This window comes from Helianthus annuus, chromosome 9 (assembly GCF_002127325.2).
Source record: "Helianthus annuus cultivar XRQ/B chromosome 9, HanXRQr2.0-SUNRISE, whole genome shotgun sequence".
Taxonomy (NCBI): domain Eukaryota; kingdom Viridiplantae; phylum Streptophyta; class Magnoliopsida; order Asterales; family Asteraceae; genus Helianthus; species Helianthus annuus.
Genome location: NC_035441.2, coordinates 24,552,781 through 24,575,496, shown reverse-complemented (window position 1 = coordinate 24,575,496; position 22,716 = coordinate 24,552,781). Strand labels below are relative to the sequence as shown.

At 37.1% G+C, this 22,716-nt stretch overlaps 1 protein-coding gene and 1 pseudogene across 1 annotated transcript; both read right to left on the bottom strand.

Annotated features, from left to right (window-relative positions):
* Nucleotides 1-11,947: 11,947 nt before the first annotated feature.
* Nucleotides 11,948-12,046, bottom strand: LOC118482359 (annotated as a pseudogene).
* A 3,093-nt stretch (nt 12,047-15,139) lies between these two features.
* On the bottom strand, nt 15,140-19,512 carry LOC110877290 (putative wall-associated receptor kinase-like 11). The gene is made up of 3 exons (XM_022125444.2): nt 18,539-19,512; nt 15,474-16,259; nt 15,140-15,397 (listed from the first exon to the last, which is right to left on the bottom strand). Exons 1-3 carry the CDS (start codon nt 19,380-19,382, stop codon nt 15,186-15,188), a joined length of 1,842 nt encoding a protein of 613 aa, XP_021981136.2. The 5' UTR covers nt 19,383-19,512; the 3' UTR covers nt 15,140-15,185.
* Nucleotides 19,513-22,716: the final 3,204 nt, after the last annotated feature.

Below are 22,716 nucleotides of genomic sequence, written 5' to 3'. Positions count from 1 at the left end.
TTTTTCTTGTCAAAGATGAATCCGAGTTGGTGGAATCCTGCCCCAGACAGTGGTAAATATACAAGTTCAGGAGTTACTCCTTCATGGTGGGGTACACCGGCTCCTGATAGTGGAAAGTACACGTGTACAAGTCTATCACCATCATGGGCCGAATCTCCAGTATCTACATCTTCACAAGCAAATGCTTTACCATCAAATCAATGGGCATTAGTAACGGGTCAAACTCCGAGTGTACAAAGTATCTTATTAAGCGAAAGCGAAACAGGAAGTTTGAATCGACCCCCAAAACTGATGAGTTTGAATGAATATCCAGGATGGGCTGAGAGGTTTAAAACATATGTTCTTGGTCAAAATACGGAACTGTGGATACGTTTCACCACAGATTTCGATCAAGCCATAGAGGTTGCTGCTTCAGAGACTGCGTCATTTGCTGATCTTCCCGAAGATAAAAAGAAAACGTATGATCTGGAAAAGAAAGCATACGCCATTCTCACCCAGGCTTTGAGCAAGGATATTTATCACCAGTTTGTCAGCTTCAAGACAACTAAGAAGTTGTGGGACGGGTTGAAAACAAGAGGAGTAGGGAATGAAGCAACACGTCAGCTGCGTCATGACCTACTCAAGAAAGAATTTGACAGCTTCGCTTGCATGGATAAGGAGTCTCTGGGAGACATGACAAGTCGTTTCTATCACCTGCTTACTGAGTTGAACAATTTTGGAGTTACAACAACTCAAGCAGAGGTGGTGAAGAAGTTTGCTGATGCCTTACCTCCTCAATGGAGTAGTTTCTTGGAAATCCTTAAGTATAACGGAGCGTTGAGAACTACAACTTTTAACGACTTCGTGCAGCTTTTGGAAAACAAGGATCAGGAGGAAACATTGAAGGCGAAGAGAGTTCCATTGCCACAGAATCCAGAAGTGTATTATGGAACTTCCAGCTCTTCGTCTGCAAGAACTGGTTCACATGCTCCAATTCAAACGGCGTTTGTCACAAGTACAGATTGTTTTGGCAATCCAATACAAGTTCCTGTTAAGCCACCTCCCACCACAGACATATTTGGAAATCCAATCCAACCACCTCCACCTCCTCCTGCTCAACAACAACGTGCATGTTATGGAGGAACATCATCTGCTGGTCAACAATCAAAGCCAAGTACAGTACAGCTCGACACTTCAAGCTTCTCCAAAGTCAGTGTAGAAGTAGCCAAGGAACACATGGAGCTACTTAACACTATAGTGAGCGCGTACTGTGGGTTGATAGAAGGTCAGATTGGTAACATTAATCTGACACAGGAAGACTATCGGCAGATAGATAAAGAAGAGATGGACTTGATGGATATCAAGTGGGCCTTTGCTAGTGCTGTGAGAAGAGCAAAGGATTGGATGGAAAGTACTGGCAGAACCAGCTTGGAAAGTAAGCGAGACACCAAGTATGGGTTCGATAAACAAGCAGTAAGGTGCTTCAACTGTGGTGAACGGGGTCACTTTAAACGGGAATGTGCAAAGCCAGCACAGCATGGAAACCAGAACCCCTTCAGAAACCAGGGCAACCAGCAGAACCAGAACAGGAATAATGAACGTACATTAGTGCCTGTCAGCAATCAAGACAACCGGGCACTTGTAGTTCAGATGGATGAAGGTTGCGACTGGACAATCCAGTTTGGTGGTGATGGTCCTAATGGTACAGCTTGCTTTGCTCAAGTTGTGAAGGATGTAGTTAACACCAGTGGTGGAGAATCTTCCGCCAGTGGTGGTGAATCGTCTGAAGATGAAGACTCTTCTGGGTACAGCAGAAGTGTTGATGAAGATTCATCTGGGTCAGGCGATGAGAATATGGGTGAGACATCTGGTGTCTCAGTTGATGCTGATATTGATGAACTTTTGGAAGAAGCTGCAGCAGAAACTCAAAGAAGATCTGTTCTGATGGATCAAGCTGCTTGTACTTCGTCTTCTCTCCATTCAGCCTTTATGGCTAATGTCGACAGTTCTTCAAGTCAGGTATGTGTCGATGAACCCATTGCTGTAAACTGTGATAACTGTGATAGCTTGCAGGCTAAATGTGCTGAGTTTGAGGCAAACATGTCTGAGTTGCAAGCCAAACATGATGCTTTACAAGCTAGTTTGTTTGACTTGCAAGACAAACATGATTCCTTGAATGCTGAGTGGTGTGCATTGCAAAGCAAACACGAGGCTTTGCAAGAAAAATATGATGTGACATTCATCCACAATCAGAAGTTGACTGTGGATCTTTCAAAATGCACAGAAGCCAATATGTTTTATGAAAACCATGAAAAGGAATTTAAGTCAATGATTGAGACATTAAAGAAAGACAAAACTGAATTGACTAAAATGGTTTCCAGAAAACAAACGGACATTAATTTGTACATCTCACGTCTTGAGGCAATGCAAAAAGAAATGGTCTGTGTAAAAACGGAAAGTGAGGCAATCCAACTCAAGCTAGACAGCTATTTGAGCTCTAGCTACGTGTTGGATCACATCATTGACGTTCAGAAAGAAAAACGGGATGTCACATGCATAGGATACAAAAAATGTCCACCACCAGTCAGACACAATTATGATGCCATGCCTGATGAGGAGGATAGAGTTTTCTTTGAACCTTCTGTGCCTCTAGATGTTAAGGAGTTTGCTGCAGGACTCGGATACCAAAAGGAAGTATCCTCAGATTCAGATGTGTCAGCAGATACATTTGTGAGTGCTGAACAGAATCAAGATCCTCCAGTTGTAATTGAGGATGCTGATTCGTCTGATGATGAATCTGATGATACTGTCCCAGCAAAGTCTGATGCGGTAGCCAAAAATGAGGACATACCTCTTGAGAATCACATTCTATGTGATCCCCCTGTTCAACCCGCTAAGACTGTTGCAACTGAGTCCTCATCTGCAGAAGAGTTGGAGAGTGTGAATTTGCTGTACACTCTTGTTGGTGATGATAAAATTTACTCAGACAAAGATTTTCCCATTAAGAATGTTAATCAATCCTTAATCTGTAAAGTCTTTGAGAATTCGACGAGTAAGTTCTTGGGAAAGGCAGGACCTAAAGTTACAGTCACACAGTGTCCTCCAATCCCAAAGGCTGAAGTTCGAAAGCATTTTGGCAACAAGAAATTGCCGACAGTGCCAACACAGCAAAATCACACCAAACCCAAAGGTAAAGCTCCGGCTCCAGTGCAAAAGAAGCCGAATCAAAAGAAGAAGAAAACTGTTAACTTTGTGAAATCGACGGGAACAGACAAAATTGAAAAGTTTGAAAATCAATCTAACTTAGATTTTGTCAAGAAAGCTATTGTCGAGAAAAGAAATGAACCAAGCAGTTCAAAACCTAGTACCTCGGGTTCACAAAGTTCAACATCATCGGCTAGACGATCACATGATTCTTCGGGGTTTGTAGAACGAAGATCATGTTTTGAGTGTGGAACCATTGGGCACATTATTAGAAACTGCCCATATCTTCATAAGCAGAAAGGAAAGGTTGATGATCCCCGTGGCAAAACTGACCGTAAGCCAACTGTTTCCACAAAACAAGATCCCCGCCTTGTAAAAGAAAGGGAAAAGAAACAGAAACGCCAACAGGTCAAAAAGATTGAAAAAGCGATTAAAACCGATGTGGTTCAAAAACAATCTGTTGTCGTAAAACCAGAAAATTCTAAAACTTCAAATCATCAAGAAGTTAAAATTTTAAAGAAAAACACTGGTGAAACCAAACAGACTTGGAAACCAAAAACGGTTGTTGAATCAGGGGGACCATCACAATTCACCAACCATCAAAGACAAGAAGTTATTGTCATTGATGAAAATGGAAGACCCAAGACCACAATGGCTTGGGTCCCCATCTCCAACTAATTCATTTGAGTTCATGTGCAGGGTGCTTCAGGAGGAACTATCAGTAGTCACTGGATTGTTGATAGTGGGGCATCCAGGCACATGACGGGCGACATGAAGCTTCTCTACGACGTTAAATCTATTAGAGGAGGTTATGTTGCTTTTGCTGGAGATAAAGGTGGATACATTACGGGAGAAGGAATGATATCCAACGGGATTGTCAGCTTTGACAAGATCAATTTTGTGCAACAACTTGATCACAATCTTCTTAGTGTTTCTCAAATCTGTGACAAGCAGTTCTCAGTACACTTTGATGCTAATGGATGTTATGTGCTGAAACCCGGCTTCAAAATTCCAAAAGAATGGATTCTCTTGTCGGCTCCAAGGATAAATGATTTGTACGTCCTTGACATGAGCCAGGCTATTACTACGTCTGCACAAGCAACTTGTTTCGTTTCAAAAGCCACTGAAAAAGACACTATCTCTTGGCACAGACGAATGGGTCACATTCACTTACGCAAAATGAATCATTTGGTTTCAAATGAATTGGTGAATGGTGTTCCCCTCAAAAATTTCCATCTTCAAGACATCTGTGTTTCGTGCCAGAAAGGAAAGCAAACAAAGAAGAAGCACCCTACAAAGAAGATCAACACAGTGGCAGTTCCTCTTGAACGTTTGCACATGGATTTGTTCGGTCCTGTCAAGCACAAGAGTATTCGGGGTGATCAATACTGCCTCGTGGTTACTGATGATTATTCAAGATTTTCTTGGGTTGCGTTCATGGCACACAAGAGTGAAACCTTTGGCATTATCAAAAACTTGATCATTCAGATTGAGAATTTGTATAAGTTGAAGGTTAGGCGGATACGTAGTGACAATGGTACTGAATTTAAGAATCATTCCATGGCGGAGTTCTGCACTTCAAAGGGTATTCTTCATGAATTTAGTGCAGCCTTTACTCCTCAACAAAATGGTGTCGCTGAACGTAAGAACCGCACATTGATCGAGACTGCTAGGACAATGTTGGTAGAGTCACAGTTGCCCATTCCATTCTGGACTGAAGCTGTGGCCTCTGCATGTTACACATTGAACAGAGTCCTTACAGTCAAAAGACACAACAAGACCTGCTTTGAGCTTCTTCAAAAACGGAAACCAGATTTGTCTTATCTCGAACCGTTTGGAGCTCCATGCACAATCATCGATCCTAATGGAAAGTTTGGGGCAAGAGCAATTGATGGATACTTTCTTGGGTATGCCACCCCTAACTTACGAGTCTGGAATCTAGAGACTAAAAGGGTCGAGGAATGGTCTGAGGTCAGAGTACAAAGGCACACCTTGCCAGTCAAAAATCCGGGTCAACCTTGGATGTTTGAGTACGATGACTTCTTCAATTCGATCAATGTTGAAGCCGTTGAAGAAAATGCTGCGGCTAGGATGTTTTTCGAGAGTGACAATGCAACAGTTTCACCGGTGGTTCGTCCAATTCTTGTGAATCAAGAACCATCCTCTTCGGTGAACAACAATACTCTCAACAATGAGGATTTTCATGATGCTAACGAATTGAACGAATCTTCAGAGGATGATGAATTTCTAGATGCAGATCAAGAAGCTCCTACAACAGCAGTTCATGGTACTTCAGAGGGTACTCCTCCAGTGGAAACACATAGAACAGCTGAGACTACTGCATCATCCTCTTCGTCAATTCCGGGTCTTGAATTGGTTGTTGATCTTAATCTTAACAACCTGGGTATAAATGTTCCAGTTCCAGACAATCCAGAAACAAGGATTCATAATACCCATCCTCAACAAAACATCATTGGAAATGTGCAAAGTGGCGTACAAACAAGAAACATGTTGCGAAACAACAACAATGCAGGCTTGTATGCAGCTATTCGAGAATCCGGGCAACAAAACGATTGGTCCTTCGCGTGTTATGTCTCACAAGAAGAACCAAGAACGTGGAAAGAAGCCTTGAAAGATAATGCTTGGGTTGAAGCAATGCAGGAAGAACTGCAACAATTCCAGAAGCTGGGTGTCTGGAAACTAGTAGAGAAACCTGCTGGATACAAGAAGATTGGTACCCGTTGGGTTTTCAAATGCAAAAAGGATGACCGCGGAGTTGTTATCCGAAACAAAGCTCGTTTAGTCGTTCAAGGTTTTCGTCAGATTGAAGGGATCGACTACAACGAAGTCTATGCACCAGTGGCACGTCTCGAAGCAATTCGAATCTTTCTTGCCTATGCGTCCTTCAAAGGATTCAAGGTTTATCAGATGGACGTGAAAAGTGCATTTTTACACGGTGTGGTTGAAGAAGAGGTGTACGTCGAACAGCCTCCAGGTTTTGAAGATCCTATCCATCCCGATCGGGTTTGGTTGCTCAACAAAGCTCTTTATGGTCTTCATCAAGCACCACGAGCTTGGTATGCAACCTTATCACACTATCTGCTGGAGAACGGTTTTCGTAGAGGTCTTATCGACTGTACTCTCTTCATCAAAGAACAAGATGGAGATCTTCTTCTGGTACAGGTATACGTTGATGACATTATTTTTGGTTCTACTAATGATGTCTTGTGTAGGGAATTCGAGCGCATTATGCAGGATAAATTCGAGATGAGTGCTATGGGGGAAATGACCTTCTTCTTGGGCCTACAAGTACAACAAACGGAGTCTGGGATATTCATCCATCAGACTAAATATGTTGGTGACATCTTGAGCCGGTTCCAGATGTCTGATGCAACGCCCATTGGTACCCCATTGCCAACTAATCACGGAATTACTCCAGACTTGAAGGGAGAAGCTGTTAGCCCTTCAATCTATCGCGCTATGATCGGATCTCTTATGTACCTCACAGCATCAAGGCCAGACATAATGTACCCGACGTGCCTGCTTGCCAGATATCAAGTTAACCCGAAGGCCTCACATCTTGCTGCTGTTAAAAGGATTTTTCGTTATTTGAAGGCGTACCCTGACACCGGTCTGTGGTACCCTAGGGATAATAACTTTGAATTGGTAGCTTTCAGTGATTCTGATTTTGGCGGATGCAAAATCGACGGCAAGTCCACAACAGCTGGATGTCAGTTTTTAGGAAATCGCCTAGTTACCTGGCAATGCAAGAAGCAGACGTGTGTAGCTACATCAACATGCGAAGCTGAATACATTGCTGCCTCAAGTTGTTGCTCCCAAGTTCTTTGGATCCAACAACAAATGCGGGACTACGGTTTTGAATTCCTAACTACTCCTATTTACGTTGATAATTCTGCTGCTTTAGATATCACTAGAAATCCTGTGCAGCATTCAAAGACCAAACACATCGAAATCAAATATCACTTCATACGTGATTGCTTTGAGAAAAGGCTAATCGATGTTGTTAAGGTCCACACCGATGACCAACGTGCCGACTTATTTACCAAAGCTTTTGACAAATCAAGATTTGACTTTTTATTATTGGTAAACGGCATTAAGGTCAAGCAAGAGTAAAACCAACATCGGAAAATCATTTTTGTAAATATCTTTGTGTCTTTTAAATTTGTCTTAGTTTATTGATTTTAGGGGGAGTAAATCCAAAAATCTGAAAATCCAAAAACATCGAAAAAGTTCAAAAACACAAAAACAATAGAAAATCAAAAATGAGTTTCCTGGCGAGCAAAAGAGAAAATGATAGTACATCAGTGGTCTATCCAAACCTCTTTAAACCTTAAATGCAAAACGATAAGCAGCTCTATATAAGATGTATCGGTAGGCTCACAATCATTTTAAAGTGTGCAGGGTGATATAAATCTTAATCGACTGAAGACCAGGTGGGAACCATTCATTGGCATATGGTCTTAGTACCGAAATTTCGTTTGATAGATTGCCGAGGTTCTGAGATATTCGGTCTTTATGCTGCTTATCATCTGGGTATCATGGTTGTATCTTTTACCGAAAAATAACGGGGACGCAAGTCTAGATCTTCCATGATACTATACATACGTGTACATATTGCATACTGCATTCGACCTCAATAAGTGATAAACAATCACATGTCCATACAAATAAGTGATAAAATATCACATCTATCCGGGTGTCAAGTTCGTCTCTCTGCTGTACGGAAGTACTGACCTGTTCACGGACTTGCACCTGTGCCCTCATGCATACGAAAATCAAGTTCCTCATCAATAAGTGATTATATCACAAAGGACTTGTTTTCAAATCAAAATAAGTGAGTATCTCACAACTTATACGGTCAAACAGATGATAATCGGTATACTCACCGGTAAGATGAACTCTCGTGCATACCTTGATACGGGAATGTGTCGTGATGTGGATGAACACCGGTCAGTAAGTATAAATCATACATTAACGTATCCTCTAAACATGATTACAAATGATAAGTTGAGTTTAAGTGGACAACAATACCGATAGTTGTTATAGGATGCTTATCTTAATGTTAACTAACTGAACAACAAGAGTGTTTTGGCATGACCGTACACTGATATGATTCTCTTACCCTCGAAACTCGCAAAAATAATGTCTGTATATATTTATTTACTGCTTAACTTTTATTATTTCTTTTAAACAGTTTCGTCGTTTGGTGCATATCAGCACGACATTAGCGGTGATGTCGTTTGATAACACTCAAAGGATTTTAACTTGTTGTCTTTTAATCTCAAAAATACCAAAAAGATTTTAGGCTTGTTTTAATATAAACTTTATAAAAGCCAAAAAGATTTTATTTCTGCTTTATTTTCGATCGTACGATGTTGGAGCTCAAGTCTTCGTTACCTGAAACCTGACTGAAAACCGAACTGACTAAATCTTCATAAACGGTCGAAATTTGCATGTTTTGAAAGCTAAAAACTAAAATTGACAAATTTTATTAAACTTTCAAACTGTCGGACGGTGTTTGATTATGACATGGTCATTCGTGTGTCATTTGTTTATACTATATTCCAAGCAATTGTTCTCATTACGCGTTTAGATTTCTTGCATGTGCAGATTCTAAAGGCTAGGAGAACATGGTCGTTGACGAGCTTTGGAATGAAGACACGAAGGCACTCAATGAATGAAGATGATCGAGTTGCCGCTGGCCATCATCATCACCTCAAGGATCTTACTTCATAAAGTTAAAGTATTTCACGAGCATAACTCAAGGGGGAGCTTATGTTAAGGGGGAGTTTGTCAACACACTTCCTACATGATACGGGTAGTTTGTTGATACACTTTCTACTTTCAAGACGTGAAGACTTTGAAGACCCTCCGACATTGAAGACATGATAGGACATCAGAGTCTTGAAGACTTGAAGACCAAAGACCGTCGAAGTTCAAGACGAGTCTACACTTTTAGAAGAACAAGACAAAGATTAGAGATCAAAGACAAAGCTACAGCCAAGGGGGAGTTTGTTGGTGCACTTGTGTCTGTACTTTGTCTGTATTGGGTCTGTATGTAAACGATGTCCTTAGTAGTCTGTAAGTTGACCAAGTCAACCATCCTCCGGTTTGACTTGGACAACATTTGAAAGATGTTCTGATCGAAGGATAGCCTCGAAGGATACACCTGATCCTTCGAGGTGATCGAAAGATATGGTTCGACCATGGTTCGACCATTAGACCTCGAAGGATGATCCTTCGAGGTCCATGCTGATCTTTCGTGTGAACTATGATCGATAGATGATCCTTCGGACCATCTATCAGATCCTTCGATCCAGACCTGCTGAGCTGGGTATATATACCCATGCATGTGTTGAGAGTTCTGAAGTTCTGCCATTCCCACACACCCGAGAGATAGAAGCTTAGAGAGCATTCTGCCCAGAACTCACACACACACTTAGAGAGTTTATAGAACACTTCTGTAAACATTGAGCTTGTAACCGAACCTTCATTTGCATTAATACGACTAGTGTTAATCGGTGAATCTTTGTGTGTTTGTTTCTCTACTTGCTACTAACTCGGTTTGCTTGCTAGCTTGGATTCCGCACTCGCTAGTAGGTTTGTATAACAAGGTTTAGGTTCGTAATCCTCCGCGAAAAAGGGACCTACAATACTTTAGGAAGGTGATATGGCATGCGCTTGATAAGATATATGATGTAACTTAAATGTAACATGTTTTGAGTATGTGAATTCCCCATATTTATCCTATTTATATCTCAAATATGGTACGGATAAGTAAATAATATAATATAAATGATGATTTGCAGGTTTTGATGAAAAGTAAGAATTTTAGAGATAAACAGAGCTGAAACTCAGAAAAAAAAAAATAGGAACAGTATTGAAATCAACATCAATATGAACCGTACTATAACCCTAGTATGGATCGTACCACTAACCGACAAAGGATAAATGAGAAACCCTAGAGGTGGCCCATTATTGTTGGGTACGATCCATACTCACTTAGTAGGCAGGATCGTACCTACGTCATGGAACCCTAATTTTGAGTATAAATAGACCATGGCGACAGAAAACAGGAGTACTGACCAAAGAGGACTAGAGGCGATTTTGGACAAAAGAAAAGGAAGAGGAAGATCTGATCCATACCAATTCTATCTTTATGAGTTTCAGAGTTTCTTTGTTATCAAATTATGTTCCCATTCATGTTTGTTTTTTTGTTCATCATGTGTGGCAAAGCTAGTAGTAACTGTTCAGATGCGACGATTCTTAGGATAAATTGATTATCGAATGTGTGATTTTCTTATGTAATGTGATTTTAGTAAAGTTTGTGATGAATGTTCATATGATGTGTATAATTGCATATTGCATATTGATTATGATATTGAGTTGTGTGGTTGAGTCAATCATTCAATGAGGTATGCTAGTTAGATTCGGTTTCTTCTATCTCTAGGTTGTATTGACGCACATTAGTCTAGGGCCTAAAACCTTAACCGGTAATAAACAACTTGGTAAAATGTGTGAGCTTCCTATGGAAAGGATCTGAATACTAGTTATAGCTTTTTTAATGTTTGATCTTGATTAGTAATTATAAGTCGCAATGTTCGTTGTTCATTGTTGAACCCAACCTAGAAAGCCTTGGTCATATCTCATATGAATATGTTATAATGACTTGCTTTGTTGAAATAAGTTTTGAGGTGTGTCTATAGCTTCTTTCCATACATTCAACATGGTTAACATTATCGGGATTCAATCCATCTTAGCACTTCTCGTTATGTTTTTCGATTAGGTTCCAATACAGTTCCATAATCATTCATTTTGGGTCAATCACCTTTGATAATTCAATTCTTCATATTTACCCTTTCTCATCCTGATTGTTCCTTGTTCTATGTTACGACCATCCTTAGTTTTCTTATTCATATTCTACTTTCACCCTTTTTTCATCGATTGTATATTCTTAGGTAAATTTCATCCATTGCCTTTTTACGTGTGTAGTTTAGTTCTTATTGGTATTTCACCTTTTTAAAACTAGTATGTGCTTTGTGATTTATTGTGTTACTAATCGCACAACTTTTGGCACCGTTGCTGGGACAAGATAATTTTGAAAACAGTTTGAAGTAGTAGTGTAATACCATACGAGGTTTGTTTTGCTTATAGAGGTTAATAATGCCAGCTAAAATACTTGCTATAGCTTTCTACTCTAGGAATTCGTTTATGCTAAAATCAAGTTCTGGTAAATTAGGGAAACTCTTTGCGGAACCTGAACGAGCCCAAGCGTTCCAAGAAGAAAAATGCTCAAGCCACTGTTACTAAGAAGGTATCAGTTGCACCCCAGTTTGAAGTTGGACCATCAATTGAAAAACAACATGTGCCTAAAATTCAACCAAAAAATGGCAAATCCATGAAGATCTATAGCTGATTATGTAAGACCATTTGTGACTCCAATTCCTAGTGTCACTCGACATGATATTGCAGCTTAATTTTTTCAAGTCCCTACTCCGATCATTTAATTGATCCAAATCAGTTCTCAGTTCAATGACTTTGAAGCTGAAGATCCAAATTCTCATGTCAAGTGTTATTACAACTTTGCGATATACGCTGATGATATCAAACTTAATTTGTTCCCATTTTCTTTGGGCGGAAAGGCCCGGCATTGGCTTACATCCTTACTAAGAGGTTCGGTTACCACCTACGAAATAACGGTTAAAAATCCTTAACTAAGTATTTTCTACCAAATAAGACGAATAAACTCCGAAGTGATATTCGAACAAAAAGAAGATGAGATTCTATCTGAAGCTTGGGAAAGAGTCAAAGAGTTAATCAAGAAATAGCCACATCACAGTTTAGAGATTCGGCTTACATGCCAAATATTCTACGAGGTACTTTTCACTGAATCGAGACACACATCGGACACAACCACCGGTGGTGTGTTCAGTATTCTTACTCCTACTCGACCATAGGCATTAGTGGAGAAATTAGTTATGAATGATTATCTTGCCGTAAGGAAATATGCTCCCATAAAAGAAAGTTGGGATGTATCAAGTTGAGTGAAATTCAAAGAATACATTGTTATCAAGAAATTTTTTTTGGACGTATAGAGGTTTTTTTTTCCAGGAACATGGAGAATGTCGGAAATGTTGAAAGATTTGGGTAAGGAGTGAAAGTTTAAGAATTAGAGGCAGACCCAAAATTGCTTGGGATGAGCGGATTAGATAGGATTTGCAAAGATTGCACCTCTCTGAGAAGATGGTCCATGATAAGAGTTCGTGGAGACGTATGATTAAGGTTAAGGATTTTTAGGGGAGGGTACAATTGTGTCTTAGGTGTAGTATATGGTGGTAGATATGTATCTACAGGGCCGGCCCAAAGGGCTTCAGACCCTAGGCATGGGGCCACCCAATTTAAAAGGCCTCCAAAATTTGGTGTGTTTTCTTTATACCAGGCTCAGTTATTACAAGATAATATATTGAACAGCCCACTAAAAAGGCTTGTAATTGAAACAACCTATTAGTTTATTACCCAAATTAAAAGGCCTACAATCATTAGCTATTATATCAATCGAAAAAGTTTTTTTTAGAATAACTTGATTACAATAATTTCATCAAACATTTTGCCTCAAGTAAAGCTAGAAAAATATTTTTTATTTGAACATATACTATATCTATAAAGAGGAGAGTTTAAATGAGAATGCTAAATATCGCGAGAACCGTGAGTACGAATGAAAAAACCACGAGAATTTGGTCAAAAATAATTCAAAATCAAAATTTCTTTTTACACTTGTCATTATTATTCGAATACAATGTTAGAAATTAAATTTACACGTTTAAATTTATGTGAATTCGTAAATAACGAAAATTTACACATGTGTAAAAAATCTAGTAAGAATGATTTTGAGATGAGAAATGAATCATCTGATGTTGTGAATTCTTTTTTGATGTTGTATTTTAATTAGAATGAGTTTTGTATTAAAGAAATTCGGTTTTGATTGGTTTTCTCATTCGTTCTCACGGTTCTCGCAATATTTAGCGTTCTCAATATAACCCTCCCTATCGACAAAAACATGTGACTTTAAATTTTTTTAACTAATTTTTTTGTTTTTAATATTGTTTGTCCCAAGCCCGGGTAAAGAAGGTGGGTTTTGTTACTAAATATATTGAAAATGATAATTTTGCAAAAGGGCCTCCACTTCGTAGTTCGCATAGGGCCTCCGAAAACGTAGAAACGGCCCTGTGCATCTATGTGTATAGGTTGTTTGTGTTGTTATATTTGTCTTGTTTACCATGTACTCTTTCACCACTCATATTATATTGGTAGTTTCATACACACACACACCTCATGTTCTATTTATTTTTTGGGTGTTTTGGAGCTGAGGGTCTCAGTCGAAGCAGGCTCTCTATCCCTAGGGGTAGAGGTAAGGTGTGGCTACATCCCACCCTCCCTAGACCCTACCAATAGCTTCGCTATTTGTGGGATTTTGTTGGGCATGATTGATAGAAGACCTTTACCATTACCAACACGAAGGAAGTCATCGCCATGATATGCCTCAGAATTGTCCAGACTTGCCAAATCCGGGGTTACATAACTATTGAGATTGCACATCAGCATAGTGATCCTGGGGAGCCTTGTTGAGATTCCACATTAGCATAGTTAAAATACTTGGCATTTGGATGATTGCGATAAGTAGATGGATCACGGTTAGGGCAATCTAAAGAAAGATGTCAAATGCAACATTTGTTGTGTGTGCCAAAGATATTGCCAAAGTGAACTGACTACCACCATGACTGCAACCTTTTACCACTGTTTTTTGTTGTTGTTGTAGTTGCCACAATTGAATACAAGTCTACCTCTGTTATAGCCCCCGATTGTTGGGAGAACGACAGTTGTAAAAAGCTTGGGGTGGCGGAGCTGCACCAGTGACGTATGGTAAAAGCTGATAGCCGAGTTGAGATGCCATGTTTTGGAGGTTCAAATGTTGCTGCGGAGTTTGAGCTTATGTTGTTGAGGCAATAAAGGCGACAACATCAGTGGGCTGTGAAGGCTTTGTAACTATGTAGTCGTGGTCTGTGAGTAGACTAAATAGTTCATTAAATGCTAAAGGAAGTGGATGAGCCAGAATATTTGTTTTAAGCTATATTTGTCATGTAAGCTATTTATTACATGCAAGACCAGATCTTTGTCTTTTACTAGTTCATCAATGTTATCAAGCGCGAATACACATTCTTGTGCACGACTAAGGTAGGCAAGTGTTGTCTCATCCCATTTCATCTTCAATTTAAGAATTGTGGCTTAACCGTGTATTCCTTAAAAAAAACGTACGCGGGGCATAACCTCAAGTAAGAGAGTCGTAAAGCTCACGAGTAGTTGTGCCTTAAACATGTGGAAAATATGCTTGAGAGATCGTAAACATGATAATCATGCGAACATGCGAACATGAGCATCATTTGCAATCCATGTTGTATAAGTTAGATTGACATGGTGTCTGCAACAATAGCATTAGATTTTTTGGCAATAGATAGATCAGGAAAAAGGGATTGAGCCGTCAACGCGACAAAAAAACGTTTTTTGTGGTCATGAAAGGTTCAATCATGGTCTTCTTGTACGGGTAGTTTGTAAGAAAAAAAGGTGAAATCAAACTTGTGCGAGTTCGGTCCAGTTTTTTCTTGTGGAGTTAGAGGGGCAATCGTGGCCATTGTAGGAATGTCGCTAGAGTGTCGCCCATTGTAGTGTCACCTAGGTGTTGCTTACGAAAATGTCATCGAAGTGAAAAACAAGCTCCGGTGTGTCGGGGAGTGGTGGGCAAACGGCGATGGCAAGGTCGCGGAAATGGTTAGCTCTCATACCAAGTTAAAACACATTTAAGTGTGTGTAATTGTAATTGTAATTATTTGTATTGATTTTAATTAGGGTTTTACAATGTTGAGATATGATATATTAACCATATTTAAACAATAACAATTTCCAACTATATTTTCATAATATTACCTCTAATTCTTATAACTACATGTGTCTAATAGGGATAAAAAGTATAAAGAAAAAAAAACATTACCAAGAATTACACGCAAGGAAGTTCTTTCTCCATCATGAATACAATTGAAAGTCCGACTGAAAAGTTCATCATCAACGTCAAGTATCGTGTCCCATCTACAGTTACCTCCAATATCTTGGCACCTTCGACACTCTTCCGTAGGCTTTTCTTCTATAAGATGAAGTTCCATGTCACAAAACAAACATATAAAAGAACTTACCATGAATAACAAACAATAAATACTTACCATTATCGAACTTGCATCCATCTACTAAATAGGGGGTTCCTTCTGTAGACCATTCATTGTAGCATATCAGTGTATCCACTGTCGTACCATTAAACATATCCATTAAGATTCTTTCATAGGGGTAGTTATAACAACAAGTTACTTGATCGGAATCTTTTAGCGTCCACATAAGTGACATGACAATAACAGATGTTTTCCTCCTTACAATAGACGGGTTAGAAAACCTTCCTTCGTCAGATTTCTCATATGAAGTTTCATCTTCCACCAAAAAGGCAGACCGACAACCTTTTTCCTCTATCAAGCCGGTGAGATTAATGTTGTATGACTTGAGATAATGAGGAATTGCAGTTTGGCAACAACCATTTCCAAAACAGTTGTTTCTATCACCAAGTGTATCGTGGCGGCAAGTCGATGAACACCCTGTGATTATACTCCCGTTATCCATATGCATAGAGGCAGTACCACACCCCTCAAAAACAAATTTATTGTGTGATTTGGAAAACCAGAAGGGGCTACTACCAAATTCAACGCCCATAATCTCACTGCTATTTCGAACTGGGCTTTGGCAATAAGGGATCCAAGATGCACTAACATTGACTATCTGTTCTTCCAAGTTTACATCCAAGAGTTCCAGGTGGTTGAGTGCTGGTAGATATGGCGTGGAGGAGTTGCAATCAACTATGTACCATTTATTGACAGAGCAATCCGCACCAATTCCAAAAGGGTATGGGATCGTCACATTCCCACACTTATCTTTGCATCCTGTCTTGGCGTATTTTGGAATTGCTATTGGAAGGAATAAGAGTTAATGGTAAGCTTGAAATAACTTAATATTGGAATATAATAACATCTATCTATACTATATAATAAAAAAAAACCTACGAAGGACACGTGTCATTCATTGGAGATAATGGTTGACAGTTTTTAGCAAAGTCTGTTGGAAAGCAACAGAGGTTTTTAACAGTCGATAGACAACAGTGATTTGGTTATCAACATAATGGAATTCCTGTTGACTAAACCTATTGACCATTAGTTTATATCAATTTTGTAAGTCTGCACTAATTATTTTTTTTACTTTCTATAAAAATGTGTTATGCATGGTTTTCTAAAAGCCACCCGTGTTTTCACACGGGTTTTACCGCTAGTACTGTATAATAAAAGAAACCTACGAAAGACATGTGTCATTCATTGGAGCTATTTATTTTTTGTTTTCTCATCTAAAATATTTTTTCCCTATTTTCCTTATTTAATTTATCAAATTCAAATAAACATGATACTTATCAATCATTTTGATTCAAGATAAAGGTTTAATATTATACATATGAAAATACATCCGTAATTAGCCAAGATGATTTCATATTTTTTTTCTTTTATTTTTTTATTATGTAGGCCATCATTAAAAATCAGTCACTAATCCCCAAAGATTTTTAAAAATTTGGTTTCTCTATTTTGAATTCTAACACTTTTCTAATAAAATATTATCCTTAAATTTAAGATAGTATTTAAATAAACCAAATTATGTATCATGAAAACCAAACTTTGTATTAGTATATTTTTTTTATTTTCATTAATTAAAAAAATATTATACCGATTTTATTACTTAATTTATAAATCGAATTGTATATAACTTTTAATATTATCTGATATATGAAAATAGATTTATTCAACCTATGTAATATACAAGGTTTTTTTAAAGATTTATTATTTAATATACAAAACTACATTTATTATATCCGTGTAATACACGGGGTTTTTAAATATATAACTTTTTTATTATTTAATATATAAAAGTATATTTATTCAACCTGTACATGGGATTCTTAAATAATAACTTTATTATCATTTAATTAATATATAAAATTATAATTATTCAATTCGTGTAATACACATGGTTTTTTAAAGATATATTATTTTATTATATGAATTTACATTTATTCAACCCATGTAATACACGTGGTTTTAAACTAGTGTTTATCAAATTTGAAACTCAAATTAAAATAGTGTTAGCAACGGGCTATGTTACATGTTTATCAAATTTAAAACTCAAATTAAAAATCTTAAATAGCAAAATAAACAAATACATACTTTACACTGAAATACATACCAAAATTATAAAAAGATATATATATATATATATATATATATATATATATATATATATATAGGGTAAGGATATTGTAAAAAGGGCCTAAAGTGTGAGAAGTGTAAGAAGTGTATTATAACACTATATATAATACTATATAACACCATATAAACACCGTATAACAATATGTAACACCATATAATACCATATAACACTATGTAACACTATATATCATTATATAACAAATATAACACTATAGGTTGTCTGATAACATGTCTATGATAGATGTATAGTGTTATATTTGTTATATAATGATATATAGTGTTACATAGTGTTATATAGTATTATATGTTGTTACATATTATTATACGGTGTTTATATGGTGTTATATAGTATTATATATAGTGTTATAATACACTTCTTACACTTCTCACACTTTGAGCACTTTTTACAGGATCCTCTACCTATATATATATATATGTGTGTGTGTGTGTGTGGGGGGGGGGATGACTTAAATGGGAACGCTAAATATTGCGAGAACCATGAGAACGAACGAAAAAACCACAAGAATTTGGTAAAAAACAATTGAATTTCAAAATTTCTTTTTACAATTATCATTATTACTCCAATACAATGTTAGAAATTGGATTTACACATTTAAATTTACGTGAATTCGTAAATAAGAAAAATTTACACATATGTAAGTTTGCCATTTACACATGTGTAAAAAAATATATTTTTTTTTGAACGGTCAACAAATCAATCCCGAGTATTCTCGGGGCACCCACTAGACAAACGGAGTACTCTGAGAGTACCCGAGTCGTCCACCACCAATTCCGTGTAAAACCCGGTAACCCACCCGCAAGCACGACGATAATTATTCGCATGTAAAAAATAAAATAAAAGTGATTTTAAGAGAAGAAATAAACTATTTGACGTTGTAAATTCTTTTTTTGATGTTGTATATTGAATTATTGCATACCAGAGTCCCTGCATCCATCTATTAAATAAGGGCTATCTTCTGATGACGCTGTATAGTAGTTGCCGCATTTCCATGTATCCACTGGAGTATCATTGAACACATCCACTCTGCGCCTTACTGGGGTACGGTTATCACAACAAGTTAACTTATTAGAGTCTGTTAGAGTCCACAGAAGTGACGTTGGAATAACTGACGTATTCTTGAAAATATATGGGTCAGAAAACCTTCCTTGGTTATATAGAGTTTCATCCACCAAGAAGGCAGAACCACAACCCCCATCGTCCCCTTGCCTTTCCAAGCCTGTCAAGTTAATGCTGTACGACTTGACATAATAAGGTATTGCAGTTTTGCAACAACCGATTCCAAAACAGTTGTTTCTATCGCTAAATGTAACACCAGGACAAGCCGTTGAACACCCTGTGACCACGCTCCCACCATCCATCATAGCAGCAGTTCCACACCCCTCGAAAACAAATTTATTGTGTGATTTGGAAAACCAGAAGGGGCTCTCACCGAGATCGAAGCTGGTGGTCTGACTGCTACTCTGAACTAGGTTTCCGCAATCAGAGGTCTTTGGCGCATTAACAGTGACTGTTTGATTTCTCAAGTTTATACCCAAGACTTCCAGGTTGCTGAGTGCAGGTAGATATGGCTTCGAGTTGTTGCAACCAATGATGTACCATTTATTGAAAGAACATCCAGCACCGATTCCAAAAGGGTATGGAATCCTAACTCTCCCGCACTTACCATTGCACCCTCTCTTGGCGTACTTTGCAATCGCGGGTGCTGTTGCTGTTACTAAAAGGAAAGTGAGTAAGTGCAGGCATAATTGAAAAAACTTCATATCCGTAAGGAAAAAAGGATTATACACCAAACTGCAAGGGAGTTGTTTTTATTTGTAATGGTGGGTATGTATGAATGTATGTTTGATTCGAGATAAATACACCGGAGACCCACGAGTCCACTGCCTTTCGTGGAAAAATCGACCCTTGCAATATTGTGGATATTTTCTACATAAGACTTATGCCATTTATTTTATATAATCTCAAGTGAAGATCAAATAGAAAGTTTATTTTGGCTAGGAAGGATAGGAAGCAACATGAGTATGACACGTGCAAAAATTTAAAATAAAGATGAAGGGTATTTTAATCAATTTTATTCAATCTTCTTTCTTCTTCTCTGTAACTTCAAAAACATCATCTTCAACCTTTTCTTCACTTTATTATAGTGCGATTTTAGTGGTTAAGAGTTGTTGTATAATGATTAACTCAAGAACACTAATGAACATACACATAAATCATGAACATAAAGCTTTACATAAGATGAAAAATTGATGAAACATGATGTAATATTGTTAGAATGATGTTGTTTTAAATATGTTGATGATTGCTTGTTGATTTCTTGATAATATGATGTTGATCATAATATTAAACTTGTTAGATTAGGATTAAAAACATGATTTAACAAGTTAGGAGATGATTATGTCTCTACATAAAATAATCATCTTCTAATAAAGATATGAACTTGATAATAAGATGATTTCTTGAAATATAAGTAAACAAAGTGAGTTGATGACCTTATGAATCCGAGATTTACAAATGATGTTTCCAAACAAACCAAGTTCAAAAGACGATTTTTGAAAGATCATGACTTTTACTCAAACCTACACTATTTTTAGTAGAAAAACAAGTGTATAAACACTTATGAAACAAGAAAAATACAAAAGAAATATTTTTAGAAAAATCAATTTAAAAGTTGTAAATGACTAACTCCTTCAAGAATGAGGTTTACAAACAAACAACCATGTTTTTTTAAGGGTAACTAAACCTACTAAATAACATGGTAAGTTACTACAAGTTTTTACAAGAACCTCAAGTTCATGATGTAGTGTGATTTACATGATCTAGGCTTATGGTAAGACTTGATTGTGTTGTTGATGTTGCTGATGATTTAAAAGAAAATAAACGCATGTTTTGGAAACATGGGAAACTCCATTTTTAGGGGAAACTATGTCAAATTTTTATAAATTTTGACACTTAGAAAAAAAAATATAAGTTTTTGAGAAACTTATTCCCTAAAAATGTATCTAAATTTTTTTACCAATGTTTCCCTAATTTTTGTGTTAAGAAATGATGATTTCTTCAAGATTAAAATTGATATTAAGTATGTATATTTTTGAGAAAAATATATATATTTATTGATCACCAAATTTTGTGCTAAGTGTATGTAGTATGTATTACATGTGATAGTGTATTAGGACGTGAAAATACACTAAATACTCCTAAGGAGTGAAAATACCAAAAATACATATACAACATGCTTAGACAAATACAAGAAAATATATTTATGAAAATATATTACTTGATAGAATAAATAACTTGGACAAGATACATAATTCGGGTGAAAAATACAAGATACTTATATTTATTTTTGAGAAAATAATATAAGTAAGATACACAGTTAAAAATATAAATTATTTTTAACATAAGAAAACATATACAAAAGATAGTGACTTGTACTTGTGCAATACAAGTCTAGTGACTAACGTTAATAAAACACGTTTAGGTCACGACGCTAGATAAGCAAAAACCGGTGAAGTTTACGGCGCAAGGAACGCAAAGTTGTGAGTTCATGCTCCCCCTTTTCTTTTAACTGTTTTCAGTTTTATAACTTCGGGGGTGAAATACATGTTACAAATGTTACAATGTTTACAAATGGTATGATGGATACAAGAATTGAGGAATGATAGGAGAAATCGTGTCACGAATAGGGTACCATAAGCATCAGTAATCGTGTACATACTAAGACCGCAGAACAAAAGGTTAGATCTAATGGGTTTTCGGGTAGCCACACTCTTGGTGAAAACTAGTACCGAGTAGTGCTTTTGTGTCTCAGTCGTGAATCGCAACTAGAAAAATGCCTATGGTTTGGGTTGCTTCCTATGTCGTGTCACATGTTAATGGCCTTGCAACCCATTAACAACTTGATACATACAGAAATACTTGATTTATACAAGATACATACCATGTTTTTCATACAAAGTATACCAACGTTCAATACAAGATACATACCATGTTTTTCACTTGATTCTTTTTCCTACTTGCTTGGATAATCATGGGGTTCGATTCCTAGACTTCTCCTTGGAGAAATCAGACCTGGAAATGCCCCGAAATAGTCTATAAACTTTCTGTTTGATTTTTATGTTCTTCAAAACTTGTTTAAACCTATGCAACTTGTGTCTAACACATCTCATGCCTATGTCCTAATGCTTACAACTTATCCCATGGTTGGTTAAGCTTAAAAACAAGGTTGAGACATTTGAAATCAGAGGATTAAACCTCATAAACTTGGTGTTTTGTCTAGGGTTTCAACCCACAAATCATGTCAAACATAGTCTTTGATACATGAGTGATTATGGAACAACTTGGGTTGTCCAAACATACAATCCTCACATGATTTGATGATTTCTATTAGTTAGTTTACTTTACATACATGTAAAGACCTTAGTTCATGACCCTCCTTGGTTGTTTTTACATCAAGTGTAGTGGTGAACATCAAAGGGGTACCTAAATGGAAGCCTTGTCTTCCTACCCCATCCATGACACCCATGACTCAACTTGAGGTACCTAAATGAAGATGTAATCTTCTACCTCTTACTTGAATACTTGAACATTTGGACTTAATAATATGTGTATAATATACGACCTACATACTATCTATGTACACTCGAATCTTTGATGTTGAAATCATATTCATTTGTCAAAGTAGTAGGTTATCATCTAAGGACCTAAACCTTGTTATGATTCTTATGGGTGTTCAACTCATAAAATCATTATAACCCATGAGGTTACCAAGTGTCATACAAGTGTTATGTGTGAAGATGAATATTTTGATATAATATTTTCATGTCACTTTCATTCCAAATCTCGACTCTAAACATGCTTGAACTTAAACCCTTACGCATTCAACCTTCCAACCTCGGCAACTTTGTCACATTGGATAATCGGAAATCATATGCAAACTTTGTGAGTATACTCGTATTCCCCCTTTTACTTTTATCACTTTTGGGGTGTAACATGTTTTATCTATCAACAAACTTACACATGAACATTTTGCTTAAACACATGAACGTTCCTATAACATGCTTGTATACGTGATGGCTTGATACTTTAAACTTG